Below are 12,944 nucleotides of genomic sequence, written 5' to 3' on the forward strand. Positions count from 1 at the left end.
TCAATGGAATATTACTGAAATAAATCTCAACCAGCATTTACAACTGCATATTGCTTACCAACGTTCCGTTCCCTCAGTTTAAACAAAAATGATAAAGCAGAATTTGGAACGAAACTGTAACGTTATGTCCACTTAATATTCATGAATAACGTCTGCATGTGAAATATAGATCACACAAAAATATAAATATGCACGTAGTGTTTATTAATTTATGAATTATAATAATCAAGTAATACAATTATAACTCTATATAATATGTAATTCCTGGTATAGAGCAGACATGACACTCCCACAACCCTGATTTTTTGATCGCTTTTAGTGGACTGGTGGATAAAAGGTTTTAGTTTGTCACCGAGATTAAAAAATAACGAAATTTTGATATGAGAGACAAAATTAAATAAAATCTCACTTTTATAATAATTGAGTGTTAAAGATATATACTGAGTTTTTGAACGATTTTTCCTAACAATTAGTACCTATTTTATTAATTTTCATTTTTTTACGAAAAGTGCGCAGATATCTCTACACTTAGACATGAATAAGATTAGCGCCATTTACGTTTTTATTGTTTGACTTATACACTAACATTAACTTATTTCAAAGTGGTTTTATAGCCAAATTTAAATAATATCGCAGGTAAGATAGTCATATTGAGGTATTGACATTTACACGTATACAATATACATGTTACATACATACGTTTATTTTCAATGTAATATATGAAGGTTACCGAGGTCTTATTACTAAGGTAACATTAGCGCTAGCAACCTAACCGCTAATGGAATAGCACAATAAATGTTTTACATCCTTGTCGCAGCAAGCGATCTCGTTACACATACATGTGTTAAATAGAGCAGGCGGGATCATAGCGACCGCTGCGCCCATACTCTTCCTGTACGAACAACGCACGGCATTGACATTTAAGCGGAAAAGAGTAGGACACTTTAAACAAGCTTTATTGTAGTTTAGTGTGAATGAGATAGTTATAAACGAACGGCGCAGAGAAATAAATCAATAGCAACAGCCTCAAAGTTCACGTATGTTCACTGCATTCGCTCAAATGCTCACGAGCGCGACCAGCGTCCTTGTTCACCGGATCGTCCCTTCCAAACATTTCTGCACTACTTGCATACCGTTGGTCATTTCGGTCTTTGCAGCTTAGAGTACTATGAGGCCGCGTGTATTGTGCTAAATATTGTTCATAATAGGTATTAGCACTCGTGATTAGCGCCGTGCAGAACTGTAACAATAACACGAAGTAACCTTGACCTCGTTTAACAGATTGCTCATATCATCTACCTGTCTAGTCTTAAATTGTTTACAAACTTACAAAATATTTAAAACTTTTAAAAGTTTTAAAATACATATAATGTACTTAAGTAAATTTTATAAGAAGTACCTATAAATTTTGGTTGAATATAGGTAAATAGGTATACTTATAATCAAGGATCTGCGTGATCCATGATAATTTACTGTTCAAAAGTTGAAAACTATTTACGATTTGAAAGGAAATCGGAGTAATTATAGGTCTAAATGTAAGTTTCATCACATGCTGTCGCGTTAGGTACGAAACCCATTTATGTAAATACGTGCTCTGCAATTTGGCTGGGCTATGTAACTAGGTAAATCTAGGATAATTACATTACATTGAACAAGTGGACATAAATATTATGTTTCTCCGTTATACAGGTATCAAACGCTTACAAAATATATTACTTTGACACCCACTATTATAACTAAACATAGTAGTGAAAGTAACAGATTAATTACAACATGATATATTTAAATATATAATATATATATCTAATATTAAATTCTACGACTAATTATAAATATAATAGCAAAAGCAATATCTCATATAGCAACACGGTTAAGGAAGTGATTGTGACCGTGATTTTTTATTTCCCAATAACAAGAGTAGGTATTTAATGTGTTTGAAACGATAATAACGCAGGATAAGTGATTATGCTCAGCCATTAAAACAATATCTGCGTATATTTCATGTGGAATAATGTATATAGAGACAAGTGGAAAGCGTAAGATTCGCGTGGTATGCGGCATCCGATCTCTTGTTAAACATTTCACGCTGCACGACATTATGCTTTTCATACCGGCTGGTTTTTCAAATGAAATTATCCGCCGATTACGATTTGCATCTTCAGTACACATTATAAACTAAAAGGAAACATAATTCTATCGGATAACATAATATAGCTGTACAAAATATAATATACAAATCGTAAATTACAGATTTTATTAAGCGTATGTTGAGAATAGTGCAGTCGTTGTTATTTAAGTAAGTAGATATCCTTGAATATTTTTAAAGAAACTGTAACGCGTTCAGACGAGTGATCCGGCTGGTTAATACAGAAATTAATCATTTTATTAATGAGTTATGACTGAATAAATACAAGCAATGAAGATATAAATCTGCCTGTTTGTCTATCAGTTTTCTATTTTATAATTTGTATCAAAGAATAAATTGCGGTAAAATTATTGTTAATTCGAAAACCTTATCGGAAATTAATAATTATATTATTATTTAAACAATTTAACGAGCTTGAAATATAGTTAAATGGAGCCGTTAAATGGCTGCAGGCAATGCACTTGTCAGGGTAATAAATTAGTAGGTGATTGCGTTTAGTTACTAGAATTATACAGGTAGGTATTCGTTAGCTATAGAGCTTTCATAAGATTGTCTCAGTGTTAGTTGCTCGTAAGAGAATAACTAAGCCATACGTCGTTTGTACATAGTTCCAAGTAAAGGGAAATAGCACCACTATATAGAAAAAGAATCGATTTAACTAATTTATGAATCAGGGTCCCTTACATTGGCTAGTGGAGTTCGCAACGACTGCGTCAAAAGAAATGTAGTAGTTGTTGTACTTGACAAGTTTATTCACAAAAGCTCAAGTGGTCTGCATCTTACAGAACGGGTTGTTGTCATACATTACTAGCGAAAAATCACTGTTTCGTGCACACGCGAGCGATCTTTTATTTCAATATTGTTGCAGCGAATGAATACTGAATACACAGAGATCAGGTATTAATAAATAATATTTAACTAAGTAGTTTCCTCAAAAATACATTTATACATTTACTTTCAATTGAGGCACTTACAATAATATGTAAACGTGAAATATGTTTTCAATTCCTGCATGATATAAAGTTACCGTAATTTTTAATGTATGGATCAATAAATTAGACTTAGAGCCGAAATAACATTCTTTGTGGGCTTCACTCCGTGTTGGTACCTATGTCATACTATGATATCTAGTGATAACATAATTTAACAATAGTTTCAATTATATAACTTCCAATCAATTTCATCCGTAATAACCAAAATAATAATTTTGTAAGTCTAAAGTGCAAAGCTCCACGTAATTGCCGAAAACTCAATTATAACACACATCAATACGCACATAAAAATATTTTGTAAGATGTAAGATTAATATTTCATCGTTCCGCTGTTAGACCAAGAGGTGTAAAAGCGGATGAGACCTAAATAGTTAAGTCTATAAAATATTGTCCCCTTGATACGCGAGTAGGTACATAATAATAACAAAATCATTATTTTGTTCCATATCAATAACTGTTTTTTTTAACATGATCCTACAATAAATTAGCAAGGCAGTGTGAATTTAGGCTTTACTGCTAAGAACGAGGGTCAAAGCGGTTATTAATGTACAAATCAGCAGCTTCTTATGCGATAAGAACGTAAAATAAAATATTTATTAATTTACTACTGTTGCAATATCTATATCTGAAATTCTATTCAAAACACAATTCGGTAACTATTTATTCATGTGGCAATATCGGTGTTGTTTCATTATTTATTAATATATTGGATTTCCTAATTTATAAGTAAAAGTTGTGTGTACAAGTATTAATCGATTAATATTATATAATGAGTATTATAATATTTCAGCGTATTCAATAACTTACAGTCACGTTAATAAAAAACATCAACTAGTTTCAGTAAATAAGTATTCATATATTATGCGCATGAAGCAATCCGCACTACTGCTCGAACTTTTTGCGCGTGTAATGTATAGAGTAAAAACTTTAAGTGTGAACAACAGAAGAGAAGGCGCGGGGCGGCTGAAAACTGAAAAGGGTCGCCTTACCTGTTTCTGACCGAAGAACGGGAGGAAATAGTAAAGTTCCTCTGGGGCAGACGGGGCGGGGGCCCGGGCGCGGGCGCGGGCGAGGGCGCGGGCGAGGGGAGCGACGTGCGCGGGAGGCGCGGGCCCGCCGCCGCAGCGCTCGCCGCCAGCACCACCACCAACCACCACCTGGACATCACGGCACGAACGCGACACGACTGGCCGTCACGCTAGCGAGATACCGACTCGCCACTCGCCGCGAGCTCGACGCTGCTCCCGACCACCTTCACTTTTGCTCGCCTCGCTACTCGCGGCCCGAGAGCCCCACTACGATGAAAGTGAGGGCTTTCACTGCTATTGCTCTCCGACAATCCTTAGTGACGTCCTCTCATAATACATTTATCGCCGTTCAGCGTGACAGAGTCGTATTATATCGTGAGGTGACGGACGTGTACGAATTCGGCGACGACCCGCATGACACTCGCTTTATTTATATATGCTAATCCTCTCGATTTGTGATTTTACGCGAACGGGTTTTATCGATATGCTATAACGACTAAAACTACAGGTCGTCTTCATTAGGAATAACGGTAAATAAATTTTATAAGTGAGTGTTTTTATAAGCTAGATAAATTTTAGTGCTTATTTAATGCACATAAACAGATAGATCGAACGTTGACCTGGCCGGTTGAAAGGAATATTAATGAAGCTAAAATTGAAAGACAATATTTAAGAAGAATCATTAAAACAGTAAATGTTAACATAAAGAAAAACAACAAAATTATAATAAGTTTGTTTATTTTTAATAAAAAACAAAGAAATAATCTGCGAGATAATTTTTAACAAGTAATTTATCACATTTGAATAACTTTAGAAGTTATTAGAATTTTTGGTTTACAAATTTTTACAAATTAGGGCATGCGGTTTTGCGAAGATAAGCCTTTCCAGATGGTACTTGGACGACGGTAACTCCTTGAGGGAACGACTTGTCGAGCTCATCCTCAGGCACTGTCGGCAGGACCATGCAATCGTCACCCATCTACAAATATGTATATTGAATTTTTAAACATCACATATGAGCGTTAATTTTATTCGAGGGCCCCGGTTAGAATAAATGTAATTTTAAGATATTATATTATTTTTTAACTAACTCAGACCAAATAATAAAAACATAATGACATTTATTCTATTCTACACACATGGTATATTAAGTTTCTTGCTAAAAGTTATGCTATATTATTACGACAAAATTATATACTACTTTTTATTATTGTAATTAGTATATATTATAATTGTATTTAAATTTTAAAGTGTTGGCAACATTATATAATATGATTGACTAGAAGTTTTTGCGATATATTATGTGTTTTATAGATACCATAGAAGTAATCTGACCCAGCGAACATTGTTTTCCCTTACCACATACCATACGGCTACATAAATTGTGAACGACCTATTCGCATACCTATAGAATATGTATCTACAAAAAAATCAGTCAAGCCGTGGAGAAGTTCGAGTACATTCGCGTGTGTATTTGCGCGAATTTGAAATAAGTACATACATAAAACTAATAAATTATGAATAATTTACAAAAAATGTCATTTAAAAAATTGATTGATATACATATTCATAATATCGTAACTGCGTCTTTCGCCTACATTTACAATGTAAAATAATTTGATCATTAGATTTGAAAACCAAATATTAGTTATCATAGAACCTTGGATCAATGTCATACGAAACGCAAACAAGAATAATAATAAATAAATAATTGAATCGTTTTCCTTGCGGCGGTTCCACATTTAGTCCCGTGAATTCACACGCGAATTCATCATTCACGCTGCCAATTTACAGCATAAGTCGCGTCCTCCACATTCATGAGATGCTCGCAATCCCAAAAAAAGCAAAACCAGCCGTGAAATGGATGTGGAAGCTGTTGCCAAAATTACGATGTTCATTCTTTTTTAAGTAAACCTTCCAAAGGTCTTTCTGGTGAGACTACATTCGAATAAGACTACTTTCAAAATATTTAGGTAAGCTGATAACCGAAAAAAAAAATGAAATTCAGGATACGGCGTTTGATCAAATATCAGTCAATAACGATATACGAAATACTATAGAATAGATTGATTTAACCTGTAACTGATACATATCGTTAACGAAAAAATGTTACGACGTACTCTAGAAATGTTTTATCTATTTTTTTTTTCGAGCAATCATGTTGCTGGAACACGGATGTCGGATGCCGATAAAAATTGCATGTAATAGATAAATGGGAAGTACTAAATATTAAAATGTCATCGCTTTATGTTAGCACTCCGCGACGAGGCGTAACAATGAGAAAGTTTTAAGGCACATGATACCATTGACGATTATTTATTATGAGTCAATACGACAGTACAAAGCCAAGTTAATGATAATTATTAATTCCTCGACACGGATCGGTTGCTGCAATAGCGTGATGCCAAGAAATATGTAAACGATGCTTAAGATTCTGGTAGATCAGTTTTGTATTTTGTTATATGAATATGCTCCATTTCTAGTGAGAGGACAATTGTAATTTTTAATTTTTATTAACCGCAAATTTCTATGGCAGAGTTTCTCACCGTTTGCGTTATAGAATTGAATGGGAACTAGCACATAATACAAAGACAATATATATACATTTTTTTTCTTATATTTAAAAGCTTTAATGTTTAAACTACATAATCACCATGCCATATAGTCGCAGGCAAATTGTATTATTTCGCCGTTTACAAATGCTCGGCATTTTGAAAATGGTGAGGATTGACTATTTCTAAAATTCTACAAAAAGACGGTCGCGAGCCGACGGAGCCCCACTTCACTTCTTAAACTAACTTAACCCACCCCCTGATCCAAACCAAAAGCTTCTGATTTCGAATTCTCCACATATTACGAAATGCCTAGCGTTTGTAAACGGCGAAATAATACAATTTGACTGCGACATATCCGAAAGGAGAGATAATAGCATCAGCCCATATTATCTCTGCCCACTGCAGGGACGCGGGCTTCCTATGAAATTTCCAGACCATTTACACTGTAAACAATTTTATAGTCACCTCGTTGACAATAATGTTATAAGTAGGGATGTAACGATACATGATTTTGCCGATACGATACCGATACCGATATTTGTAAATAAAATATCGGCGATACCGATACCGATACCGATATCGATGGCTTGGTAGAAAAATAAATAGAGAAATATGCATAAAAGTTACCAACATTTAACAGAGACTCAACAGTAAATCGTATTCTTTTAAATAACATTGCCAAATCAAAAAACAAGAAAACCATTTATTTTAGTATTATTATTTTGCAAAGTCGATTAAACTTTAAGTTATACACATACAATCAGTTCCTAATAAAAGTTTACTATTGGTAGTCTGTGCTATTGGTAGAGTTTTTTCAAAAAACAAAGTGCGCACGCGCGGGCGGCCTCCCGCATCGTTCATGGGGCGCGATTTTTTGAATTGTTTGATATCGGTATCGGTTGTTTTATAATCGGCGATACCGATATATCGGCTTGCCGATTATATCGGCCGATATATCGGTATCGGTATCGGTATCGTTACATCCCTAGTTATAAGTTTATTTTTTCAGATAAATTATTTTTCTCTATATTAATATTTAGTTGTAACTTAATAGTTATAATATTCGTCATATTTGTGTGTATCAGATGTCCGGTAATTAATGGCTAACCTTGAAACGGCTTCTAATAGAACTTATTGCCTTTCAAAATATATATAGGGTGTAATCGTTAAGTGTGCACAGGCGATTATTCCGTAACTATTGTAGATATCAAAAAACTTTAAACTGATATCGAAAGCCCTTTTCCTAATAAGTAAAATGACAATAATAACTTTTTTAAAAATCGATATCAGTTTAAAGTCTCGCCTGTGCACTTAACGATTACACCCGGTATAAGAAATTATATCCCCTGTACAAAGCTAAGTTGTTGTAAGTTACACTTTCAGCTCACTAAGTCATGAATATGGTGGCAATGGTATCACTCGTATCGTAATAATATATCGATATATATTTTGAAACATACTAATACTGAAGTATTAGAGAGTAGTAATTAGAAAGTAGTTTTGCATGATAAAAATATATGTTGCCTTTTTAAATACTTTAATTTATTTAAAATGCCTTTCATTTTTATTCCTCAATCCAAATATGCGGAGCACTTTTTTAAACACACTTTTTTTTAAGGAAATATTGACAATTAACCGTGTGCTATTTTAAACGCCGCGCATAATACACACGGAGCTACCTTCTTCATTATGTTATGTATTTGAGAAATCGTTACGTCGACCGTTTTAAATTATTAGGTTGTAATCACATGATATCTTTAAAGTTGCTAGTCACTTTAAAGTAAAATGAATAAAGATACATGTAATTTAGATAACAGACGTTAATAAAAACTGCTATCTTGTTTTTATTGCAGTATCGTCATATTATATAAATTATCAAGCTGATGGTAATAAATTATTACAATATTTATTTTACAATCAGCTCATGTGTCATCATGATCCAGTCAAAATAGATGTAAGTAAGTCATAAACATATGTAAAACAATGTGCCATAGTCAGCCTCGCAAAAGCAGCGAAATATTACGAAAGAATTGTATGTGAAAAAGTGTCTCGACCATTTCTGTAGTTGTATGATCTACAACTATTGTCTGACATGATGTGAAAATTCACGGTAAATTTTGCCGTTATGTAAAAAATTAAAAATAAAAATTTTGCATGCTTGACCTTGGATCTTTTTGTACAGAAATGTGGATTCTTGAAATTTTATTTACAATAATATGTAATATTTGTAACATCTCTCGATTTTCAGCTCTATCCTAATTTTGACTGATTTAAATGTTCATTTAGACTGGACTATTATTTCTTGACGACGCGGTTGGCGCAGTGGTAAAGTAACTGCCTACTGAGCCGACGGTCCCGGGTTCGATCCCTGGTCAGGGCAAATATTTGTGTGATGAACTCAATCATTTGTTCTTGGGTCTGGGTGTTATTATCTATATATCTTATATATAAAATTCTCGTGTTACAATGTTAGTCTGCATACTCCTCCGAAACGGGTGGACCGATTCTCATGAAATTTTCTGTGCATATCGGGAAGTCTGAGAATCGGCCAACATCTATTTTTCATATGTACCACGGGCGAAGCCGGGGCGGACCGCTAGTGTATTTATAATATTATATTTATCGTCGCCTAGTACCCACAACACAAGCCTTAATTGAGCTTACTGTGGGACTAGGTTGATTTGTGTAATAATGTCCTATAATATTTATTTATTTATTTATTTAAGTAAAACAATACTCATCATCTTACCTTCCAATCAGCGGGTGTTGCTACTTTATTCTTTTCAGTAAGCTGCAGGGAGTCAATCACACGAAGTATCTCACTGAAATTAAATTATTTAATAAATTTAGTTCTGTTTGTTTAGTTGTCTTAAGTGTGTTTGGGTGTTTTACATATTGTATAAAAGAAAATAATAAACAAAATATATGCAAATAGTTGCCTAATTGATTGAAAGTATGTACTATGCATCTTATTACATAAAATTAAAGTATTTGAGTCAAATATTACCTATAAATTAACCCATTGACCACCGAGCGGCCCGATCGGGCCGAGACACAATAGATTTTCTATTGTGTCTGTGATCCGAGGACTGACGGATTAAGTATATTATTATTTATTATTGTTATTGTATTTTTTAAGTTAAATAATCCATACTTATATTATAAATGCGAAAGTAACTCTGTCTGTCTGTCTGGTATTCAATCACGCCTTAACTACTGAACCAATTTGCATGAAATTTGGTAAAGAGATATTTTGATACCCGAGGACATAGGCTACTTTTTAACCCGGGACATTGGATAGGTTTTATTCCGGAAATCCCACGGGAACGGGAACTATGCGGGTTTTTGTTTGACTTCGCGGGCGATGCCGCGGGTGGAAAGCTAGTTTTGATATAAATAGTCAATTTGGTAAACAATTTTTTACAAGCAGTCTATACCCAAGTACTTATTAGAAATTTCGCATTGTCGCAGACAAAATCGGATTGGATATTTAGGTATTTTTTTTAATTAAAATGATTCTCAGGAATCCTTATTACTGTCCATATTGATAATATCATTTCCAACACTAGTGCTATGCTTGTCATGGGCAAGCTTGCAATATCTATTTTCAAATGATGGAATTGTTTAAAAAGAGATATCTAACATTTTCTCCCTATTTGTTATATTATACTCAATCTAAAAACTTAACTAACAAGACATTAAATAAGTGTTTATATTCAATGGCAAGATTAGGAAGAGTCATATTTAACAGAAGTAGCAATATTAATAATTATGGACCTAAATTTAGATTAAGAACAATAAACTTACTCAAAATTTCTTCCAGTGGTAGCAGGGTAGAGAATGGAAAGTCTATATTTCTTAGTGGGATCGATAATGAACACAGCTCGTGCAGATAAAGGCATGCCTTTTGCATCTAACTCATCCTTGTCAATCATCCCCAACTTAGAGGCGATTGTACGATCCTCATCTTCAATAATGGGATATGGAAATTTCTCCTCCTCATTGCAGCCTGGAACATGAGTGAGTGAAAATTTAAGCAAAAATTACATATGAATTTTGAATTTAGCTTTGTTTTATATAGTAATAGGTTGGAATGGAACTTGACAGGAAACAGATTAAAATATAAATGAATCTTATTTTCATATTAAATACCCAGATTGTGGTTGCATTCATAGTCAATTAGTACAGGTTCAGACTCAACATTACAATTAATAATAATAGCCTAGATCTTTATATTTTAATAATATTTCCAAATTCCTTCTCTAAGACCCATCTGGGAAGGAAACAGCGAACATTGGAATATTTGGACATTCAGTCTAGATTGAATAATGTAATACATAATGCAAATATCAAAATTCAAAGTATTACCTGCATAGCTTTTAATATCCTTGCACCATTCCACATGAGAGGAAACGGAATCACAAGATATGCCAATGACTTTGACATTGCGCTTCTGGAATTCAGGAAACAGCTTCACAACACGAGCTAGCTCAGTGGTGCAGACTGGTGTGAAGTCAGATGGATGAGAGAACAAAATGGCCCATCTATAAGGATGCAAGACTGGTCATATAGTTAATCAATAATCATATATGCTAATACTAGATTTATTTATTTATTCTTTACTAGCTTTCCACCCGCAGCTTCACCTGCGCAGTCAAAGTTAAACCCGCATAGTTCCCGTTCCCGTGGGATTTCCGGGATAAAACCTATTCTATTTCCCGGGATAAAAAGTAGCCTATGTCCTTTCTCGAGTATCAAAATATATATACCAAATTTCATGCAAATTGGTTCAGTAGTTAAGGCGTGATTGAGTAACAGACAGACAGACAGAGTTACTTTCGAAAGGATACTTTAGAAAGGATATAAGCTACTTTTTACCCCGGGACATAGGATAGGTTTTATCCCGAAAATCCCACGGGAACGGGAACTATGCGAGTTTTTCTTTGTGTGTGGGCGAAGCCAGGGGGGAAAGCTAGTAAATTATATAATAAAATCTTCCTCTTGAATCCCTCTATCTATTAAAAAAAAAACACATCAAAATTTGTTTGTATGTAGTTTTAAAGATTTAAGCGTACATAGGGACAGAGAAAGCGACTTTGTTTTATACTATGTAGTGGGTAATATCTAGGTGTAATAACCTGATTTTAAAAATACTTTTACCAATATAAAGCCATGTTATCTGTGTCATTGGCTATATTTTTTTTCAGGTTCAACAAGGAACTAGCACCATTACAAAATATTACATCATGTATTTTCACATACTTCTATAGACATACAGATTTTTAATCAAAAGTGATTCTTGGCAGTTTCTTCGGTGACCGTAGTACCTACGTTTTTTTTTTAATGATATAACTTATTTCTATTCCAGGCTGAGACATATTCTTGTAGAGGCTTAGTGTAGAGTGTAGTATTATTGATTAAACGTTACTTACGAATTTCCAATCCAGTTGTGAAAGTCTATTTTGCCTTCAGTAGTATTGGCAGAGAAGTTGGGAAACTTTTCTCCTAAATACATTGTACTTAGGTTATTACTAATAATATCTCAATTATAATATTTTATTTATTAACAAATTCAATTGATGAGCGAATTTACTTTTTATTTGTGCAAACTGCAAAGCGTTCATCCAGAAGCAAAAGGTAAAATTTTGGAAAAAAAAAAAGAATTAATAAAATGCAACTCTCGTTTGTTTTATCTTAAAACTTTTACGTTGCCGCTAGACATGGGTAGGTAATGCGTGTAATAGTACAAAAGTAATATCACTTTGACACGTAATGCAACATCACGCATTACGCATCAGTTACAAACATCACTCGCATCACTCATCACTTCGGCAACGTTCGGCCAAGTATGAAGGAAAATCAACTACATTTTTTAAATATTTACTTAAATTGTAATTTTACGATATGTAATAACTAATAAGTATTGCAGTTATTATTGCTATTTTTCAATATGATCTGTAATACTTCACATATCACCTTAAACATTACTTGGTCATCATTTCATTAAAAATCGATCGGGTAATGTGTGATGTTACGGAGTAATATCACTTCCGTGGAAGAGATGCGTGATGTTGCATTACTATTTGACGTACTGTTTTGCGCATGTCTAGTTGCCGCCATAGAGAACGAAAGATTACTCATTACAATGAATGACATTTAGATGACAATTCAACAATGTTTGACAATGACAGTTGACACAGGCAAATATCCTAGCAAATATCAT

General features: G+C 33.8%; 2 protein-coding genes and 1 long non-coding RNA gene across 3 annotated transcripts in view; 1 reads left to right on the plus strand and 2 right to left on the minus strand.

Annotated features, from left to right (window-relative positions):
• The window catches only part of LOC149491348 (uncharacterized), a 55,722-nt gene extending 51,389 nt beyond the window's left edge, over nucleotides 1-4,333 (minus strand). The window contains exon 1 of the mRNA XM_089697569.1: nucleotides 4,128-4,333. Within this exon, the coding sequence (XP_089553695.1) occupies nucleotides 4,128-4,303 (176 nt within the window). The 5' untranslated portion in view covers nucleotides 4,304-4,333. The remainder of the gene's footprint in view (nucleotides 1-4,127) is intronic.
• The window catches only part of LOC149491334 (uncharacterized), a 423,150-nt gene that overhangs the window by 365,830 nt on the left and 44,376 nt on the right, over nucleotides 1-12,944 (plus strand). The gene's annotated exons all lie outside the window — the stretch shown is intronic.
• Nucleotides 4,888-12,434, minus strand: Prx6a (Peroxiredoxin 6a). Its single transcript, XM_089698357.1, has 5 exons — nucleotides 12,154-12,434; nucleotides 11,090-11,265; nucleotides 10,529-10,730; nucleotides 9,471-9,543; nucleotides 4,888-5,145 (listed from the first exon to the last, which is right to left on the minus strand). Exons 1-5 carry the CDS (start codon nucleotides 12,234-12,236, stop codon nucleotides 5,011-5,013), a joined length of 669 nt encoding a protein of 222 aa, XP_089554483.1. The 5' UTR covers nucleotides 12,237-12,434; the 3' UTR covers nucleotides 4,888-5,010.

The sequence above is a fragment of the Colias philodice genome, chromosome 1, assembly GCF_061535455.1.
Source record: "Colias philodice isolate Cphi_HAF_F1 chromosome 1, ilColPhil1 Martin Lab GWU primary, whole genome shotgun sequence".
Classification (NCBI taxonomy): domain Eukaryota; kingdom Metazoa; phylum Arthropoda; class Insecta; order Lepidoptera; family Pieridae; genus Colias; species Colias philodice.

Coding starts and splice junctions, on each gene's coding strand:
- Prx6a (XM_089698357.1), bottom strand. CDS start 12,236: ATGTATTTAGGAGAAAAGTTTCCCAACTTCTCTGCCAATACTACTGAA. Junction 10,731..11,089: donor GGATATTAAAAGCTATGCAG/GTAATACTTTGA, acceptor CTCATGTTCCAG/GCTGCAATGAGGAGGAGAAA. Junction 9,544..10,528: donor ACCACTGGAAGAAATTTTGA/GTAAGTTTATTG, acceptor ATTTAATTTCAG/TGAGATACTTCGTGTGATTG.